The sequence below is a fragment of the Phasianus colchicus genome, chromosome 7 (assembly GCF_987193195.1).
Source record: "Phasianus colchicus chromosome 7, bPhaCol1.hap1.1, whole genome shotgun sequence".
Taxonomy (NCBI): Eukaryota; Metazoa; Chordata; class Aves; order Galliformes; family Phasianidae; genus Phasianus; species Phasianus colchicus.
In genome coordinates, this window is record NC_143442.1 from 29425179 (window position 1) to 29446573 (window position 21395).

Here is a 21395-nt window from a genome sequence, read left to right on the forward strand (position 1 = left end):
GGGCCCACAGAGCAGCAGGGAATGGAGTTGAACCTGGTGATGCTGGTCACAAGTGAGTTCCTCAGGGGGCCAGTACTGGGGCATCCTCACTAAGTTCACAGGTAACATGAAGCTGGGAGGAAGTCTTGACCTGCCCAAGGGTAGGAAGGCCCTGCAGAGGGACCTGGATAGGTTGGATTGCTGGACTGAACCAACGGGTTTTAACAAACCCAAGTGCTAAAATCCTGCATTTCAGTTACAAACACCCCATGCAGTGCTATCGGCTTGGGGCAGGGCAGCTGGAAGGCTCCATGGAGGAATAGGATCTTGGTGTGTTAGTGGACAACCAGCTGAATACAAGTGTGTTCAATCTGCCAAAAAGGTCGATGGCACCCCGGTTTGTAACAAAGATCGCGCAACCAGGAAGAGCAGGGAGGTGACCATGCCTCTGTGCTGCACTCAAGTGCAGTTTTGGAGGCGCTGAAGAGCTGGCACTGAGGGACACGGTTTAGTAGGCACGATGGTGACGAGCTGACGGCTGTACTAGCCGAACACAGCGGTCCTTACAACCCCGGCTCAGTGGGAAGGTTCCGCTGCCCGCAGTTCGGAAACAGATTGTGGCGGGGCGGGGACAGCGCCAAAGCTTTCGGTTTCGCCTTCCCGCCAACCGGCCCTTTCTGGGCGCCGGGAGCCTTTCCCCGAAGTCACGTGGTTCAGCGCTTCCTCACAAAAGCCTCACTGCGCCTGCGCACTGCGCCGCACCGCGCCCCGCGGGGGCCAGGCGGCCGCCACGGTGGTCTGCAGCTGGCCGGCTGGAAACGGGGCGGCAGCGCTGAGGGAAGCGAGTCCGGCAGGGCCAGCCCGGGACTGAGAAAACAGCGGCCATGCCTCGCGTGTATCTCGCGTATCCTTCGTTACACGCTGCTTCTCGAACACACCGCGTTCTGACACGCGCTGTCACACTGCTCCCCTCTCTCCTTAGCGCCACAGGCCGCGCAGCCTTTCCCAAACACCCGAGACTCGCGCGCACCACACACCCGCACGGCTCTACACGCAGCCCGCCTCGCGACCCTCCCCTCCTTCACACGGAAGGGCAGGGGGCGGGGCGCCTGGCAGCGCTGCGTGCGCCCATTGGTCCGGGCGGCGTGGGCCGGGCTCCCATTGGCCCCTCGGCGAGTCCCCATGGCCGCGTCCGTGCGGGTATTTCTGGGCGCTGGCAAGGGGCGCCAGCGGAGTGCCGGGGCGGCCTGTGCCAGCGGGTGAGTGCGGGCAGCGCGGGGATGGACGGGGGCAGGGCGGTAGCAGGGCGCGGGTGGGCTTGCATCTCACCGCCCTCAGGGTCAGCTGCGACCCTTGGACTAGCCGTGTGCTCCCGCTGCCGCGCTGTGATGGCGGCTGCTGCGCAGCGCGGCTTCGCTCAGCCCGTCGCTCAGCTTTAGGCAGCCTGCGTCTGCTGCACAGAGCGCTGCCTTAGCCTGAAGTCTGCGAGTTGGGAGGAAAGTGCGACCTAGGGAGGGGAGGGGAAGGCTCCGGGGCGACCTGAGAGCAGCCCGGCGGGCTCCGAAGGGCTGCGAGAAGGAACGGGACGCGCTTCTTAGCAAGGTCTGTTGTGACAGGGCGAGGAGAAAGGCAGCAAACTAAAAGAGGGGAGATCTAGACTGAATATAAGGAAGCAAAACTGCTTCTGACAGGTTCTCAACAGTACCGGGCAAAGCATTCACAGGTAGACCAATAGTCACATACAGGAAAAAGAGTCAGACTCACCCAGCTGGTGAAGGGGCTCTCTGGCAACACAGCACTTCCCCACGAAGCAGCCCAGGTCCGAGAGATGCTCTCCCTTCAGTGGCTGGCCTTTATACCAGCCATGGGTGGCTCCTCTCCCAGCCCACCCCTTCTGGTCAGCTGGAGATCACAGGTGCAAACAATCTGTTCTTCCTGGGCGGACACAGCCCCTCTCCAGGTGCCCCATCACCACTTCGAGCCCTGATTAACAGCTCCCCTACAAGCCGTAGCAGTGCTGATACTTTCAGTGCTGTGAAAATTGTGTGTTCAGAGGGGGAAAAAAAAAACAAAAAAACCCAACTTTTCATAGGGAAGAGTGGTTTGAGTTTTGACTGACTTTTGTTGATGCAACTAGTGTAAGGATGGTCTTAATTTTCAGTTTGTATAATTAAAAATAGCACAGAAAAAGTTGAATGATGTTTCGGTTGTTAGTTTGTTCCATTTCATTTAAAAACAGAACACGCTTCTGTTTGCTAGAACGCTTTTCCTTCAATTTCACCCCGACCTCCAATTTTACTATTTTAATGAAAACTTGGAATGAGTGACTTTTCACCAGTCCAGCTCTAATGTTAACTGAAGCATTTATATTTACACTGTTTTTATTCCCCGCTTCCCAGGATGACTCAGTGGTACCAGTTACAGCAACTTGACTCCAAGTTTTTGGAGCAAGTTCATCAGCTGTACGATGACAGCTTTCCTATGGAAATCAGGCAGTACCTGGCACAGTGGCTGGAAAACCAGGATTGGTAAGCATAAAATTGACATTTGGGTTATATGATAATAAACATTCTGCTACATGGAGAGTGACAGATGGCAGAAAAGTAACGGGGAAGCAAGCTGCTAGGGATGTAAGGGCACCTTTGCTGGTAGGACACTTTGTTAGCTGTGCAGCTAATAGTCTTGAGAAGGGGTGGGAATCTAGTCTGCATAGGGGGTCCTGACATCTAGAGTAACAAGTGCACCAATTACTTTTTTCCTTGGCTAATGTCAAACAAAAGCAGCTATTTTAAGGCAATCAGTTTCCCTGGCACCCCTGGCTCTCACCATTCATCAACTTAGAAGTGTTTTTCAAAATTTCTATGGAGTGTCATTTAGCACTGTACAATGTGCATATGCACAAAGTCGCTTCCAGCTTCCTGATGTGCATGGAATGGGTCAGTGATGTCACACAAAATGTGGCAAGAGCGGCACAGAGGAGTAGCAACAGTTCTCTATCAAGGAAAGCAAAGCAGAAGGTGAGAGAATGAGACTAACGTGTTTGAAAGCAGCTCTTCCTGCTCACATGTATTACAACTGGAGCTGGGGATTAATAAAACATTCTCTGTAGTGCATTTTGGATGCTGGTTGAAAGTATTTAACACAAGCATACTTTGAATTTATTCTAGGGAACATGCAGCCAACAACGTATCTTTTGCTACGGTGCTATTCCATGACCTGCTGTCGCAGCTTGATGATCAATTTAGCCGATTTTTGATAGAAAACAACTTTTTGCTGCAACACAATATAAGGAAAAGCAAACGTAATCTTCAGGTATGCCGTGGCATATGTTTAAATACCTCCAATACTGCAGTTGGATGGCCCTAAACAGAATATTCTGCCATGAGGGATTTTCCAGAGAGTATTTGAGTACCCTAATTTTAAAAGTCAGAATTCAAACATTACTCCATTTTTATTTTTGTTTTTAGTTGGCTACAGTTACAAAGTTAGTTTCATTAACAGTACAGTTACGGTTTCTGAGAACTCAAGAAACAGAAGTTGTGGTTTGTAAGGTGTTTACTGCATGTATTTGGAATGCCTACAGGAATGCAGTTTTGCTTGCCCCATTCGTTCCCCAAGCAGTTTCTTCAGTGTCTTGAGAAGTCTCTGATGCAGAAGAAACACAGGAGAATAAATCCCTACGTATAGCTACAGAATCACAATAAATAGCAAGGAATCTATTTCTTCTGTACATCATATTATACTGGCAAAGAGGACCAAGCACTGGGTAGTGGATGGCACTGCAGAATGTATTTGTGGACCTCCTTACTTCCCTTGTCTGTGCATTCCCAAGTGGCAGCCAACATCCCTCCTTTATCTTCCTGAGCAAGAGCTGTACCTGTCAAGCTAGAACTCCTCTTTAAAAGCTGAAGCTATACCTCCAACGTGTGGAAGTATGGCTCTCGAGGGAGGACAAGCTGTCTCCAGGACTATAGTGTACTATCTTCCTTCTCCCAGTAATATCTCCAGCCCTCTCTCATTGTTATGTGACGAGTCCCATCAACTCCTTGTATCCTAACAAAACAAAGTAAAATAGCAGGCGCAGAAACTACTTCTTAGAGGTGGTTGCAGTCCTTGTGGTCTTGAAGCAAGATACAACACAGGCTTAACCAGACACATGTTATTCTTGTCAATTGATGTAATGAAATACAAGAGATTACACACATAAAGTTTAACAATAGCCCATATTTAATGCCAGGATAACTTCCAAGAAGACCCGATACACATGGCAATGATCATCCACAACTGTCTGAAAGAGGAAAGGAAAATATTGAACAGTGCACAATTGTCTAATCAGGTAGGTAAGTTTTGAAATGTCCACTGCAGTTGTGTCTGCCCTTTACTTGGGATACCAGCTGGTTTGAGTAGCATGAGCTATTCAAAGGCGGAAAGGGCAAGGAAGTAATTTTGATTCTTTGAGTAATGTGAACAGCTGGTTTTAATTCTTACTATGGCCTAAGGTGCTCGTCAGATTTTATTACATTTTAATAAATAACATTTGCCTTATTTCTCTAACAAGATGTCAGCTTTCTTCCTTCTCCATTTTATTCCTGATTTACTCTTTATTGAGCAGCTGAGCTTTAGTGGGTCTCTGGACTGTCTCACAAAGCAAAGCTATTCTTTCTTCCCAGCTACTCTCAATATTTATGTATATATTTGAAACTGAACCTCTGAACCATAGGCAAAGCATATTCTTCACCTCATCAGTTCTTTGGCAGTGCATCTGCTTGGGTTTTCCTTTCCAAGAACTGTGTTGCAATAAAAGAATCCACAGTTAAGAAAGCCATGTACTGTGTCCAATCTACTAATGAAATAAAGCGATAACTGTCTGAACACATTCTGTTCTGAGACAGCAATTCTTCCCTTTACAGCAAGTTTTTGATAGTATTACAGAGAGAACTAAGCATTGGAGCACGGGCTTTCAACAGTCATCCTAATGCAGCTGTGTTTGAAATAGCTCTCTTAAGTATGCAACTTTGGCAAAGCCATTCCCAGATACTTTCCTCAGAGCTGCAGTGCAGCTGTCAGTTTCTGTGCTGGCTTATGAAATGAAGGACCCAAAACTTCCTTTTCAGTATTCCAGATGTTTCTATTAATAATCGTTTAAAAAAAGGAAATAAATCTTCTTTCACATATTGTTGACACTACTTGAAACACCATGCCCTACTCTCTGATTTCTTGTAAAGGTTCTTATTTCCCAGAACAAACGAACTTATAAGCACCGTAAAAGGAGATACTCCTGTTAGACAATACTCAGATTGCCATTATGGTTCCATTTAAACTACTATTGGGAACCTTTGCCAGTTTGTAAGTTGCCTGCATTGGCAAAACAATATGTTTCTAATACTTATAGTAGTTACACGTGGAACAAAAATCCAGTCGTTGAAACTACTGGAACTCCCCCTGAGAGAAGTCACACTATGAGCTTCTGAAATGAAACCTTTCAGTGCTGAGATCTGAAGTTTGCTTTAATGCCCCGTAGGAAATAAACTGCATCCTGCATTATCCTGTATGCCAGCCTATCTTGTTCTTGTGCCTCTCGCTTTCATCCCCAGAGCCCAAGTGGATGAAATCTAGCATTTAAAGGAGATGTGATCCAGGCTTCAGCGTTGCTGTTTTCCTGGAATGTAATTAGAAAATACATGAAGATAAGCAAATAAAACAAAAAGGATTTGTGCAGAGAATTTTTTTTTATAGCTTTTTATTGCTACGACAAAGCATGCAACATCTCCCCGTGAAAGACATTTCTTCACCCTTGCTTTTTCTTCACAAAGTCACTTTTATAAAAAAGTACTATGATTTATCAGAACAAGTAATACCTCAACTAGGCTGTTTGTCAGCAAAAGCCACCAACTGACATTAATTAAAAAGTATTTGCTGTTAGTTCAGTCTTGTTTGACTTCTGATTTTGTTCTGCTTGCCTACCTCAGATGGAAGTGGGAGGTGTACAGAACACCATGACTGGAATGCTGGACAAACAGAAGGAGCTTGATGCAAAAGTTAAGGCTGTAAAAAACAGTGTTACAGTAAGTATAGTGTGATTCCAGCTGTACTTGAAGTAGTACTTATTGAATCATAAATGTCAAAGAGTTTTCAGTGTATGAAGTATTCTTTAAATAACAAGTGTAAATTAGGCAACTGTTTGGTTTTCTACTCAATTATCAGTCAATAATACGTAGCAAGCCAGTATTTGTCAATAGCACTGCAGTATGGATTGGGATTTGGCTATTGTGACAATATTAAATTTCTTGTGCTTAAATTCTAGCAGTAAAAACATGTTACCTATATAGAATACTATGCAACCAAAGAAAGATCATAAATTGACATTTCTTTGTTTACTAGAAGATAGAGATTTTTTTTTCTCCTGGTAGCATATTGGTGCTTATTGCCTTAATAAATACAGTCCCAAGAGTAAGCTTTTTTCAGTGCAATACTCAAGAGTTTGAAAGAAGTTGAAGATGCCATGTGCTGTCCCACATGGTAACCTAGGTTCTTCTGGGTTCTCTCAACTGGTATGGCCAGGCACTGAGGGCTTTGTGTTTTATTATGGACAGATTTTTGTTTGCTAAAATGAGAGAGGGAAGGTAACTAGATAGAGGTTAATTTAGAAATATTTCCTCTTAGGGAATTCCAGGAAAAGACATTCATCAGTGTAAGTGCTTGTTGGCAGGCAGATCCTGGTCAGACACAGTCTTGCATAATGTGAAATTGAGTAATTGTTCCATCTTCATTCATGCTTTATAGGATATAGAACAAGACATCAAGACACTAGAGGACGTGCAAGATGAATATGACTTTAAACATAAAACCTTCCAGAATAGAGGTAATTTACTGAGGACATACCTTATTGCATGCAGTTCATAAGATAGCAGAGTTTTTTCCTATGTCAGGAAACTAAATTTTATATGCAAGCTTACTGATCACATCTCTCCTCCATTATTTCTGCTTTATGCTGAAACCTGAATTCCCCAAAATAGATTTTCTTTGTCAATTCTTACAAGAGCTTATTTTTGCTAATGCAGTGTTCTTTTGTCCTTTACATCCATTTACTTCTAGAAGCAGCAAACCACATAGTCTCTGACCACACTGGGTTCATTTTGTATATATGGCTCTTTTTGCCCCCCATTTTGTTTCAAAAAAAAGCTTTATTTTCCAACACGAATTTACAGTTCATTAGCCCTCAGAAGAGGGTTATGGTTGGAAAAGGGAGCATTGAGACCCATTCTTGCTCTTTGTACCTTCGTGGCAGGCAGCGTTTCCATAAGGCACGTGGGTGCTTCTAACTTAAGGTCAGTGGGCAGCTGAACTGGTAGTTGGGGCACACTGCATGGGAGCTATCAGCCTGGGTTTTCCTCACCCCTTCTTTCCTGAATTCACAAGACACGTCCTGCTGCAGTTTTCCAACATCAGATACATAATTTAGGCTTATTTTACAGAGTACGAGCCCAATGGTGCATCACAAGAGGAATGTAAGAAAGAACAGATGAATCTCCAAAAGATGTTTTTCTTACTTGACATCAAGAGAAAGGTAACACCTTAGTTTTCTTTCAGAAGACAGCAGCACTTGGTTTTGAACACTTTCACTGGAATGACACGTCATCCTATTTAAAAACAAAAAACTTCTCACATATGAAGTAACATTTTGTTCTTTCCATCCTTAATGGAAATCTAGAATATTGCTGAGCAGTAATATTTCTCTTCTAGCTGCCTTTATCAAACTCGATCAGGTACAGCTCAGAGAACACCAGGAAAATGTAGTATCAATAGTCATGTTTTAAGGGGGAAAAGGAGCAATCAAAGAGTTTGCAGCTATATTTTGGTTGAGCAGATTTACTCATTGCAGTGCTCAAATTTCCAGCAAACACTACGGGGTCCCAAGTATACACTTGGGAGTTATGTAGATGGAATGCACCTCTTTAGAAGTCAGTAGTACTAAATATATGTTGTTTTTCCACTTAACCTAGCTAATGCTCCAACTAAGAAGAGGTAGGTGGGTTGGAAGAACTGCTCTATTGATAGAAAGAAACTATTACTTAGAAATCGTTGAAAAGTTTTGCAAGGCACAGCATTAGGCAGAAAAAATAATTATTGATTTAGCTAAAGTATTTTTAATAAACAGGTTTCTTCAATATTTCCTTTAGGAAGTGGTGGCCAAGATAATACAGCTCTTGAACACCACGGAGCACACACAGAGTGCTCTTATTAATGAGGAGCTGGTGGAGTGGAAATGTAGGCAACAGACTGCATGCATTGGTGGCCCACCCAACGCCTGTCTTGACCAGCTACAGAACTGGTAAGCCTCCAGTCAAGGATTGTGTTAGTCAGGCATTCACAATATCTGGTCACCAGACCTGTCAGATATGCCACATGTGCTTTAATTCTGTCACAGCTTAACTAAAGATCATTGATTTTACTATCTTATCTCCAATGAGCAAGCAATGCTACCCCTGCAGACCTTAGGGACAGTTACCTTGCTGCTGTCTCAGCATTGTTACAATGAAAACGTGCTAAAAATAACAGGACTGTGTAATTGTAGGTTCACCATTGTTGCTGAAAGCCTGCAGCAAGTTCGTCAGCAGCTCAAAAAGCTTGAGGAACTGGAGCAGAAACTTACTTATGACCCTGACCCCATCACAAAAAACAAACAAGTTTTGCAGGACCGAACACACAGTCTTTTCAAACAGCTTATCCAGAGGTAAGAGGCTAGAAAAGCCTTCTTGTGATTGTGTGAATGAATGGATCTGGAGTCTTCCCTTCTGTTTGCTCAGTGTTTCATGCACGCTAACTTGCATTTTCTGAGGTTTTCCTGAGTTTGTCACAAACATTAAGTGACTATTTTCAAGATTCTTCCTTTTTTGTTTTTCCAGAGGTTTAGGCTTGTGGAAAGGGTTTGTGGCCATCATTTAAGTCAGCAGGGGCTTTGATACAATATGTATCGATTACAGAATCAAACTCCTACTCCAGCAATCCATTTCTTGCTTTCAATTTCAACCCTGCAAACCAGCTCCAGTAAATGGATGCAGGAAACCACCCACGCCAAGCTATGCCCAAGATAAATACACACTAGATTTTCCCTCCTTTTGGCTCTGGCTGCATCTTCCCCATCTCCAGCAAGAGACAAGGGAGAGCAGCCCTACCTGTGTCCCACCTCTACGACACAGGTTACTGTAGCTAGTACATGCTACATGTAGCTTCACAGTCTCATTCTTTAAACACATAATTGACAACAATTCCTGCTGCAGAAGACTTGAGACTAGCAGATACAGAGCAGAGGCTTAGATGCAGTATGTAACCCCCTGTATGGGGACAAAGACCCATTCATGTGCCTTAACCGCTAGTCTACAGTTAGAGAACACAGGTATTATTCTTCAGTCTAGTGAAGGTCAACAAAGAAGGGCTGTATTAATCTAGTTTTCTTATGTGCAAGTGGAGGGAAACATCTCAGTTTGCTAAGATGCCCAAGACTTGCTAATACAATATATCTGTCTGTACAGCACAGTGCTGCACAAATGGCACCTGTGATAGGTACAGTTTGGAGTGCATTAGAACAGGTTCACCTCAGGAGTTTGCTCTGTGTGGTTAGCTAGCCCTTGCTGAATTCCCAGTCTAGTTGATCTAGCTCTTGGCTGCCTGTGACAGTGCTGTAACACAAGCTGAGGAGTGCAAGTGAAGCAAAACTCCTCACCTGAATTACCTCCGTATTTACATGCTGTTTGATTTCGGGGAATTTGGAGATGGTATTCTGTCCTCCCAAACAGTGCGTGTATTTAGGAAAACAGATACCTTATAAAGTCTTTAAATTAACCCCACTGAAGCAAGCAAAGAAACCCACAGACTGAATTAATATAAAAGATAAAGCATGCAGTATTACTGGTAAATCCCCATTCTTTTCAAGTTCTTTATGTATGTAACTTCACATTCTTAAAGAATACATTAATAAATCAAGGCATTAATCTGTTCTTTTCATAGCTCCTTTGTGGTAGAGAGGCAGCCTTGCATGCCAACACATCCACAGAGGCCATTAGTCCTGAAGACAGGAGTACAGTTTACTGTGAAGCTGAGGTACGTTTTCTGTTTCTCCTTCTTTTGTGTTAAGCCTTTCATTTGATTGGCTTCCTACACCTGGGAGGATTGCACACCTTATAGGTAGCCCAAGTGCTGAGCTCAAGGGGACAAGGATAGTGTAACATGGCAGCAGTATGTCTTCTAACACATTTAACTTTCAGTTTTTACCCCTGACTAGCTGTGGTGATGATTGAGTGTCTGAGGAACACATCCAGCCAGTAGTAGGTCAGGTACATGCAGACCGTTTGATCGTGAATAACTCATTTGCCAATCTATTTTTATCTCTAAATCAGGAGCTGGGATGAGTTGTACAGACACTGCTAATTTATCCTGTCACTTCATCTTCATTAGCTTATACAGAGCAAGCTTGGGGCCAGTACATGATTTTGAGCTCTGCAGCTTAAATATATCTGTGATAAGCTTTTCCTCTTTAGTGCTGCTATCTTTTGCAGTGGTAGTCATTTTATTTCTTTTTTTTCCCCCCAGATTGCTGGTGAAATTGCAGGAATTGAACTACAACCTGAAAGTGAAAGTTTTATTTGATAAGTATGTTGCATTCCTTTCCTTCTATAAGGCAGTGCATGTTTTGACTGCTCAAACCAATTGCTTTTCTTACACAAGAGATTTCACACAGTTTTTACCAGTTCTTAATCAACTATTAAAACAACCAGATCTTCCATATACAGAATATTTAGAAGATATTTAATTTTTCTTTTTTGACAGAGATGTAAATGAAAAGAACTCAGTCAAAGGGTAAGTAGCTTCACAGTTAGATGTATTGAAGTTGGGCTCTTAAAATGATTTCAGCCCCCTAATTCTTTTCTTTCTCTCTGTAGATTCAGGAAATTTAATATTCTAGGAACAAACACAAAAGTAATGAACATGGAAGAATCTACTAATGGAAGTTTAGCAGCAGAATTCAGGCATTTGGTAGGAGACTTTCTTTAATTTACACATTTAATTGTGTGAGCAGAGGGTGTGGTAGGAGGCTGACAGTTTGCTTTTTATTGAAGTCATTGTTTACTTGTGCAAAAGAGGAACCGTTAATTAACATTATCTTCCCTTTTCAAGATCTTTGGCCTGTTTCAATCAAAATGCTATTGCTTCTGTCATTGAAATAGGGCCAGAAAGGCAAAAAATTCTTTGCTACCATATGGTTTATGCTGTAAGGAGTTGGTTGGAGGAAGAGAAGTCTAGACATAGCATTTTTGCTTTTTCTGAGGAGGACCCAGAGAAAGGAGAGCATGGAGTATTTTAAAGATCTTTGAGACTGGAACAAGAAAACTAAGAAATTCCTTTTCAACAAGAAATGCAGTGTTTTTAGACTATACAACACTGGATTTACAGAGTATGACAAGTGAGTTAGATTGCTTCTGTTGTTGCAACAGGAAAGGAAAAAAAATACAAGTCCTAAACCAGTTAATGTGGAAGTCTCTTTGTTATCCAGAAGAAACACTACCAGTTTCCTGAACTGGACAATAAATTCCGAGGTTTTGTTTAATAAACCAGTATTTCACCTCATCCTTCCTGATTTCATTCTGCTTCTGTTCCTATGAAGTCTTTTATATAAAGACATTGCATCCTAATGGTGCAGATGATATTTTCACAAATGAATACTTAATAAAAGACTGGTACCAAGTAGGACCGGACACTAGTGCAGCAAGTTTACATACTGTTAAGGAACTACAGCACGTAAACATTTGTGTATGCTACTGGCTAGAATAAGTGAGTGACAGATTTTTGTTGTTGTTTTTTGCAGCAACTGAAAGAACAGAAAAACGCAGGAAACAGAACAAATGAGGTATGCAACAATAACCTCATTCACAAAGCTTTAACAAAGCCAAAAAGACATTCAGATATTTAAGACAGTGCTCCATTCAACCCCATTAAAAAACACAGGGGAGTCTCACAACCAGGAGAGTTCAGCACTTCTGGGAAGTGATCTGTGTGGGAGATGCTTGCATATGAGAGCTACTGCCAGAATAGTATCCCTCTGGACTCTCCCTCATTGGCACTAACTTTTACAGGGCTTCCCAGTAATTGCAGATTTTTCTGTGGCTTCTGGGTAGCAGCCAAAACAGAGATGCTGAGAAAGTACCCAGCACAAAGTTCAAGGAAATCAGTGTTATCACTTGACTGGGGCCTGTAAACTGTTTCTGAAGTCCAGACAGGGAGCATTCCAGAGCCAGTAACCTTGGGAAAGAGGGTTTTCCCCTATAGAAAATCCAAAGATTTTGATTTTTATTTTTTTTTCCTTCATCTTCAAAGGGTCCTCTTATTGTAACAGAAGAACTTCACTCTCTGAGTTTTGAGACACAGCTGTGCCAGCCTGGCTTAGTAATAGAGCTAGAGGTAAGACTGAAATGAAGGAAATGGAATTAACTTCCTCTACGTCACACCTCTATTTGACAGAATCACCCAACTCTTTCTAGTATATCATACTGAATTTCTCTCCCCTGCATGTAATTTTTAAATGAAAGAGATAAGGCAATACAAGCAGGGAGTTTGAATGGAAACAGGTTTGTGAGTCATCTAGTGAAGGACTGCAGCAGTGATACAGAACACTGACATGTTTTTTTATGCGTCCCTTTCAGACCACATCGCTTCCCATCATTGTCATCTCTAATGTGAGCCAGCTTCCAAGTGGATGGGCTTCTATCTTATGGTTCAACATGCTGTCTACTGATCCCAAGGTATAGGCAAAACAAAAACACTTCTCCCCTTCTTGCACATAGGGGTAGTCTGCACAGTATCAGAAGTGTAGTTTCCAAGCATTCAAGCTGGAGTAGAGCTTGAATTTATGCTTACTGACTATACATTGCATTTTTCCATTCTGTTCTAGAATTTGTCCTTCTTTCTAAACCCACCTTGTGCAAAGTGGTCTAAACTTTCTGAAGTTCTGAGCTGGCAGTTCTCTTCCGTGACAAAAAGAGGACTTAACACAGATCAACTGAGCATGCTGGGAGAGAAACTACTTGGTATGGTCTGCTTCTATCGCTAAGCTTTTTGGTTCAACTGAACAAGCAGGTGGCCTGTTTGAACTGAAGCAAGTTCTATGCATTTTCTGCAATGTATTTTAAGTTTTTGCACCTTGTCAATCCTTTTCCTATTATGCAATATCATGCTGTAGCAATGCAGTATTTTGCAGTTTTCAATACAGTAAGAGTTTGCAAAAGAAGGTCAGCGATGAGAAATCTGTAGCCCTAGCCTTGGGGTTTTGTGTACCAGGGCAGCACTAATTAGGGCTACTTCTGCCTTTTGAAAAACTACTAAACATGCTTTTAAAAAAAAAATTATTATTATATCTCTAGTAGCTTTAACTTAATATATGCCCCCAGCAAGGAAAACTTACTCTGTCTGCCAACATGTAGTTGTGATATTGAAGCACACAAACTATGGAACTGTTGAAACATATCAAATTAAGATTCTCCAAAGCCAGCATCCTTACTAGGAGTCTGATCAGCCATGGGTTTTGCTTTCTGAACTAAGTGTCAGTTTGCCTGATAGGCTGGGCGTCTGTCACAGCTACTGAGTTTGCATAGGAAACTCAGAATAAAAATATTTGATTTGGTACATTCCCCTAATACTTAAGATTCAGAAAGCATTCAGTAGGGATGGTATTTAAATCTCATTTCTGCACCTAAAAGTAGTTGTATAAAAAAAAATATTCCAGATTGATAGTATAGTCTGTAATGGAAAGAATCAGGTCCCAAATACATTCACTGTCTGCAAAGCTCTAGATACTGTGGTCACAGCACAGGGGTTTCTTTGCAGTTTAGATGCAATTATGAAACACACTATTAAAATAAGGAGGGGAAACGATTGCAACAGGAACGAGAAGAGTGTAGTTAGGACAGACCTAGGAGTCATTTTCTGAGACTAAAGCCTACAAGTTTACAAGTAAGCAACTTGATCTAGAGGGAGGTGTCCCTGCCTATAGCAGGGGGTTGGAACTACATTATGTTAAAGGTCTCTTCCAACCCAAACCATTCTATTGTTTTATGATTCTAAGGCAGGAAAATTCTTAAAGATGTTGTAGAGTCTGCTAAGCTCCTACAAGAAAAGCTTACGGCTTGCTGTTTACTTACTCTGCTGTAGAAGAGGTGTGTAATTTATGTTCAAGATGCTCCCTTAAGGAGATCAACTGATAAATATCAAGTGTAGCACACTGTACAAAGTGTCAGAATTAATTGGCTCCCATTAGGCAAAGCTTGTGTTGTAATCTGTGGCCTGCTTAAATGCATTCTCATGCAGTGAACTTCAGATGGGAGCTTTACAAGTGCTCCCTGTGCTAGCCTATAAAATATAGTAGCCTTCCTTTTATTTTCCTTCTTAGCCCACCACCTCAGAGTTTTAAGTTAGCACTCAGGATTTGCTGCTGTAAGTCATTTCCTGTCAGTAAGGTACAGATTGTGACTGAAGTTGATATGTTCTGTTCAGGGCCAACAAGTGGAGGATCTCATGATGGCCTTATTCCTTGGACAAGATTCTGCAAGGTATAACTCTATTAAGAAAAGAAATTAAGATTTTCTTTGTGTTTGTTCTGTCGTATTTCTGCCCATCCAAGAACCAGAGCCTTTTCTGTATTCTTAAATGAGCACAGTTGTCTAAGAGTTAAGCAGTGACACCTGTGAGTACTGTAGATTCAGGCAGCCTTTTCTTTCTCCCTGCCTCTTGCCTAAGATTCAGTACATTATTCATTTCTAATATCTCGTGTCCCTTTAAAGTAGAGGTGGGGTGAAGAAAAAAGGGAAGAAACATGCAAGAACAGGAAGATGATGGCATTGGTTCAAAGAGCTTGCTTCCTCTCCAGTTAACACTCACGCTTCCCCCATCTCTGAATTTCAGGAAAACATAAATGATAAAAATTTCCCTTTTTGGCTGTGGATAGAGGGAATCCTGGAACTTATTAAGAAACACCTCCTGTGCCTCTGGAACGATGGGTAAGACCTGAATTAATAAGTATCAAGCCTCAAACCTCTCACTTCATGGTTGCATTGTGAGGTTGTTTGTGCTGATACTTTGAATCGAATCAAGTATATCTGGTAACCAGAAAATCCTGAAGCAAACAAATTCTAGCAGTGAGGAAGATTTCACTGATACAACTACTTAAAGCAAAAAAAAAAAAATAAAAAATCAGGTGTCCAAGTTGCAGAGGAGGACTCTGATCGTTTAATTTTTGACTTCTGCTTCTGCTATAAGTAGATTCTTCCTACACAACAGAGCCTCTTTTGTGTTTGTCAGGGAAGACTAAAGTACAATAACGTATAATTCATAAAGTGATTACCCATGTTTAAAAAAAAAAAAAAAGACTTCCACAGACAATACTAGTGAACCTCCGGTAGGTGGCAGCTGCCAAACACCAAACATTACCTACCATAGGAGTCAGGGAGCTAGTCTTTAATAATAGAACGGCGAGTAGTCAGTCTGAAATTGAAAGTCAGTTCCATTTGACTTTTTATACTGCTTTATCAAGCCTTGCATTCCAGTACTGCTGATTTCAGAAGTAACTTCTGCCAAGAACAGGTTCAGTCACGTTCACAACTGTGCATTTTTAGTGGTCTGTTTGTATTTATCCATATTTGGAAATCCTATCAGTAGCTCCCTCACCACAGGGGATCCCACAGGTCTGCAGGACATACAGCAGAACTGCTCTTGCAGCATTCAAGAGCAGATTTCAAATTATAACCACCCAGTTCCAGATGAGTTTGGTCTAAGCCTTTTAAATAATGGCCTTGTTTCACTTCCAAACAGAAAATGAGCAGCTAACAAGAACAGAACACAACTTCAGGGACTCATTTAACCAATGACTAAGTATTAGGAGAATGCTTGCCTTTGTTCACACTTAGGGATGGGAAGGCAGAAGACCATCATTAATGTACTTTTGAAGCTAAAACTGCTGTTTAGGATCTGAGCAGCACACACAACTTGACTTCTGCTTCCACAGCCTAATTTTGATAGCAAGAGACAGTTTCTTTTATTCCAAGCTTAGATACATGTTTAGATAAGCCACCAGGCAAAAGGAAGAGCAATGAGGGGAGCAGCGCTGATTCATGGCTCCCACCGTGCAGCTCCAGCCTGTCAGTCCCACTGCTGGCTTCCCAGCTGCACACAGGACAAAGCCTTCTAAGGGGCTTTCATAAATACTTCAGCTCTTGTAAGTGGAAAAAAGCTTTTTAGTTTCCCTAGCTAGATCAGTACAGCTTAAATTTTATACTGAAAGGTTAACTCAACATTTTTTTCCCCCTCCCAATGTACAGCTGTATCATGGGTTTCATCAGTAAAGACAAAGAACGTGCTTTGTTGAAGGACCAGAGACCAGGAACATTTTTACTGAGATTCAGTGAAAGCAGTAGAGAGGGAGCAATCACCTTTACCTGGGTAGAAGGATCTCAGAATGGTAAGTTGGTAACAGAGAACACCTCTATCTTAGAAGTGTACACTTGGAGTACTACATTTTCATGCATTTCTCTTTCACACTGTGAGACAACACAACACACCACCCTAGCAATTCCACCCTGCCAAACAGCAGGCCACAAACAGATCGACACCTTATTTGGTATAATTGATAAGCCTTACAGTTAGTAGTGCTAATTTTCAACTAGGTCTATTAAGACTTCCCAGATACAACTTCTGACCTGAAAGTTTCTTAAGCATGGACCAAACACACTGTCTTCCTGACTAATTAGGTTCTCTCTTAGCAAGAGATCTTCAGCATGCATGTGTACACATACACAAAAATAACCTGTGTCTCCTTCCATCTAGCCTCATATCACCTCCATCAGAGATTCCTCTTCCAGGAACTGTTCACTACAGCTGCATTTGGCCCTCTGCACTGTTGTTCTCTGTCTCTACTTCACCTTGCACACAATATGCCTTTCTTTAATTCATTCTCCACCCATCTGTTCTTTTATTCTCATGTTCTTCCCAAGCAAACTGCATGTTCACTTACCTCATTTTCTTCACAGTTTTCCTTCCTTCAGTTTCCAGGAATGGACAAATGAACTACTTGATACCTTAGTTAACTGTGCTACTTGTTCCTCACCCTCATTCAGGGAAGCCTGGAAACCCTGAAGCTGCAAAAAGATATAACCTCCCTTAATCCTACTAGGCCTCTCACCCATCATACTGCTTAAATCAACTCTACCTGCCTGGATGTTGACACTTCACTTGAACAAGCCCAAGGCTGCTTACAGCTGGAATAGTGAAAGCACTGCATGTGCTTGAATCACCTCTTCATTCTTTCTCATTGCTGTCCTCATACCCAAGTCATCCAAAAACTGAAAAAGGATAGGTGACAGGATTTGGAACTTTCAGGAAGGCTTCATATGTCTCTTTTTTTCCATATGAGCTCCTCAGTGGCTTTCTAGGATCAAACTTCCTAATAAGCAGTGAAGTTTGAATGTCATCATCTGACAGAAGGTTGCCAGGGTAGCACAGCTTAAAGCCTTTTGCTCACCTGATCCCTGTGTTTTTTTGGAAATATCTGCAGGTTTTCTGCGAAGTCCTAGAAGAAATTTGGAAACTAACTCTAAGAGTAATTTCTTCTCTCATCTGTAGAGCCCCAGTTCCACTCAGTAGAACCGTACACCAAGAAGGAGCTCTCTGCTGTTACTTTCCCTGATATCATTCGCAACTACAAAGTGATGGCAGCTGAAAATATTCCTGAAAATCCACTGAGATTTCTGTACCCAGATATTCCCAAAGACAACGCCTTTGGCAAATATTACTCCAGGCCTAAGGAGGGTAAGTGCTATAAGTGGCTCATGTTGAGTGTTTGTTCTTGAGTTACCTGGGCACTGGATCATTTCCATAGCATAGACATAAGAGGCAGCAGTGGGACTGAATATCTCAGCAGCCTGACCCATGTTGGAGTGCTGCTCAGCTGAAAGCTGAGAACCAGCACCTGCATTTCAGTAGGTTAAGAAAAAGTTGCTAGAGAGGAACTGCACTAAATCAGCTCAGAAACTGAGAGCATGATTATCTGTGGCCTCTAATGTACTTGTATGTTTGCCTGTGATATACTTCAAGAGTAGGTTCCCACTAACAGCTGGATCCATAATGGTCATATTTACTATTACACTGCACCGATACTGGGGCCAGATGGGGTATGTTGATACAACCATGTGAACCTGCAGGGGAGACCGTTTCCCCGTTTCAATAGTGGAAAAGCAAAAATCGAGCAAGAAATGAAATTAATTAACCATAGTGCCATAAAATGCACCAGACCTGTGTATTGTTTTGTCCACAAGCTACAATTTGGAACAACAAAGATGGCAGCAGGAGATAAACTTGCTAATAAAAAACGAAGCCATTTATTTTTTTCTCTTTCCTTGAAGCCCCAGAGCCTATGGATACAGATACTCCCAAGGGAAACGGCTACATCAGGACTGAACTAATCTCTGTATCTGAAGTGTAAGTTCTCATATAAGTGCTTGTTTTCTAACAACTAAGCATGATTTTTTCAGCTGTAGTTCATCAGCGTTCACAACATTCAGGTTGCAGGTGCCACTAACAAATCTTCCCTCTCTTTGAGGATGTGATCAGCCGACGTTTATATACTGTTATCACTAAAGCAATTAAAATTTTAAAGTAAAAATACATTAAAAAACAAACAAAAACAACCCAAGGCAAAACATTCACAGATAGGCCAATGATCATATACAGAAAGAAGACTGACTCACCCAGCTGGTGAAGGGGTTCTCTGGCAATGCAGCACTCCCCGTGAAGCAGCCCAGGTTCAAGAAATGGTCTCTCTTCAGTGGCTGGCCTTTATATGAGCCATGGGTGGCTCCACTCCCAGCCCACCCCTTCTGGTCAGCTGGGAATCACTGGTGCAAACAATTTGTGCTCCCTGGGCAGACACAGCCCCTCTCCAAGTGCTCCATCATCACTTCAAGCCCTAACCTAACAGCTCCCCTACAGTTAATGGAACTTTAGGACTTTGAGGCATACATGGTAGCCCAACTGTACCTCACTTCTTTAGCGAAGGTTTCTTTCTCTTCTCCTTTTATTAGCCACCCATCCAGGCTCCAATCTCCAGAAAATCTGCTGCCCATGTCTCCTGAAGAGTTTGATGAGGTGTCTCGGATGGTGGATCCAGCAGAGATTGACACAGTGGTACGTATCACAAAGCATCTATTTGCAGGAGAATTGGGCTAAATTTCCATTTCTCTTTTTTTCCCCCCATTCAAACGTACATCAGAACTTAGTACAGGCTAACACTTCAGAATGTTTCACTTCAAAGGTATAAGAGAAGCCGGGAATCCATATTTAAATTTGAATTGCTATGAGTTGGTCTTTCCACTTTTTTGTGAAGATAGAAGTGAAGAACAGTGCAGCTTCCACAGTGTTCCCCCTCCTCCTTATGGGGAAATAGAAATGGAGGAAGGAATAATGCTATAATCTTTTGTGTGGTGCTTGGGGAAGGGAGAAAAGCAGAAGGCATGCAACTTGGAGGCACTGCTGCACCAGTGCCTGTGAGGTACTGCCTGCTAACAGACCAGTGTCATCCCTTTGTTGTACTTCAGGAAAAAAAATTACCAACAAATTGAAGCATAGCTCCAGCCCCACAGTAGTTTGAGCACCGGATTCACATCTTCGTATGTTTGAGGAGAACTTTATTGTGCTCTGTTGTTAGCTAACAAGGCAGAGTGTTGGGGCTTTACTCTGCTTGCCTATTTGACCTGTACTTTCCTTATTGCAGATGTGTTCAGCATACACGACGTAAAGTTAGAGCTTTCTACTGCACCATTAGCACAGTCAATCAGCTTCTGCGTCCTGCTCTACAGTTGGGCTTCAATTCTTTGGGAAGGCTATACGTAAATCAAAGCACATCAGTTTCTCAACCTGAAAGTCCAGTAGCAATTTCTAACTAGGGGAGAATACAAGTGGCATTTGAATAGCCCCTGTACATCCACCTCTTTATTTCAAATTGCATTAAACAATTTGCTATTGACAAGATGCTGTACCAGAGTGCAGGAAAAAAGGAGAACAGGAACAAGGGGCCCTTGGCAAGTGAGGGGAGAAACATGCATTTATGTGTATTAGTGGAATGGAACATCTGAAGTAGCTGGCTGTACATAGAATGCCTCAAAGGAAAGCTCGTTCTTTTGCAGAGGTTCTGTTTAGAAACCCTTCACCTGCTGAGCAATTGCTTCTGAAAAACTTCAAATTTTCTTCTGCATCACAGAAAAAGGAGTAGAAGAACACTGCAGGTACACACCACAGGAAATCCGTGTGCTGCTGCAGTTTGTTCTGGCTTTCTTTGATACAGGCATAGCATGCAGAAGAACATAAGCCAAAAAATATGATCTGCATTTCAGTTTTGCTTATTTTCGTGATAAAAGTCTTCTTGGGTAGGATGCTTTGCATGATCTTTGACATTAAGAGCACTTCTTAGGACAACTAGTTAATGTCCCACTGTTAAGAGGCAAGGTTGTTTAGCATTAGGTCTCTTGGACTAAGAGCATATATTAGTCCAGACTGCTAATTAGCACACAGCAGATCAGAAGGGCTCCAGAACACTGATGCTGGATCCCTCATGCTTAAGCAGAGTTCCTACTGCAGCTTCTGAGCCTGCTGCCGTCCACTGCCAAAGCCTGGGAGATCAGGACTGCAGTAGTACTTTGCTGCCATTCAGATACGCCAAATTGATCTACTGATTGTTAAATAAGCAAACAACCAGTTCAATTTAGTGTTCTGCCCAAGAAGACCTATGTGGCCCCTGAGAAAGCGTGAGGGAAGTAAAATATGAAGGACCTAACAAAGTATTCTTACACTTTCTTATTTTTTTGTGCCAAACATAGCTGAGATTAACGGAGAATCACAACAACTGGTGACCTTATATTTTCATGTTATTATGAATAACTGAATGCTATAATTTTGATGAAACAAAACCAGACATTTGTTTCTTGACCTACTCCTGTTACCCATGTTTTATGTGCAAGTTTGTTTTCATTACTTTTAAACTACAATGTGAGCAGCCAAGATGAACTTTTCTTATGAGATTTAAAGCAGTAGCCATATATCAGTATATGTCAGCTCTATGTGGCCAATAGTCCCAAAATCATTATTGTTCTTTTCACTCCCCACTAAGGAACTGGGTTTTTTTGCTGTTTTAAATAAATGGAACTGTCTACTGACACTTGTCCTTCGTGTGTTTTCATTCTTCCTTTTATGAATATGACACATCTGTAACTCGTTAATTATACAGAGTAGATACAATTCTGGTGCTTAAAGCAACATACGTGCTTTTAATCTAATGCATTGCTACAGGTCAGCCTGCATTAGAGTTCTCAGAAAAGGGTTGT

General features: G+C 42.2%; 2 protein-coding genes across 4 annotated transcripts in view; one reads left to right on the forward strand and one right to left on the reverse strand.

Moving 5' to 3' along the window:
• The window catches only part of MYO1B (myosin IB), a 166508-nt gene extending 164563 nt beyond the window's left edge, over positions 1–1945 (reverse strand). For all 3 annotated transcript variants that reach the window (XM_090144302.1, XM_090144299.1, XM_090144297.1), the window contains exon 1: positions 1744–1945. The gene's annotated coding sequence lies outside the window, so the exon portion shown is untranslated. The remainder of the gene's footprint in view (positions 1–1743) is intronic.
• On the forward strand, positions 1086–21227 carry STAT1 (signal transducer and activator of transcription 1). The gene is made up of 24 exons (XM_031604433.2): positions 1086–1238; positions 2379–2507; positions 3147–3291; positions 4217–4315; positions 5949–6044; positions 6763–6841; positions 7455–7546; positions 8160–8311; positions 8555–8713; positions 9988–10080; positions 10570–10629; positions 10807–10836; positions 10920–11013; positions 11843–11884; positions 12352–12435; positions 12678–12776; positions 12926–13061; positions 14524–14579; positions 14932–15026; positions 16344–16483; positions 17644–17829; positions 18423–18498; positions 19101–19203; positions 19790–21227. The coding sequence occupies exons 1-24, from the start codon at positions 1162–1164 to the stop codon at positions 19811–19813; spliced, it is 2346 nt and encodes a 781-aa protein (XP_031460293.2). The 5' UTR covers positions 1086–1161; the 3' UTR covers positions 19814–21227.
• The last annotated feature ends 168 nt before the right edge of the window (positions 21228–21395 follow it).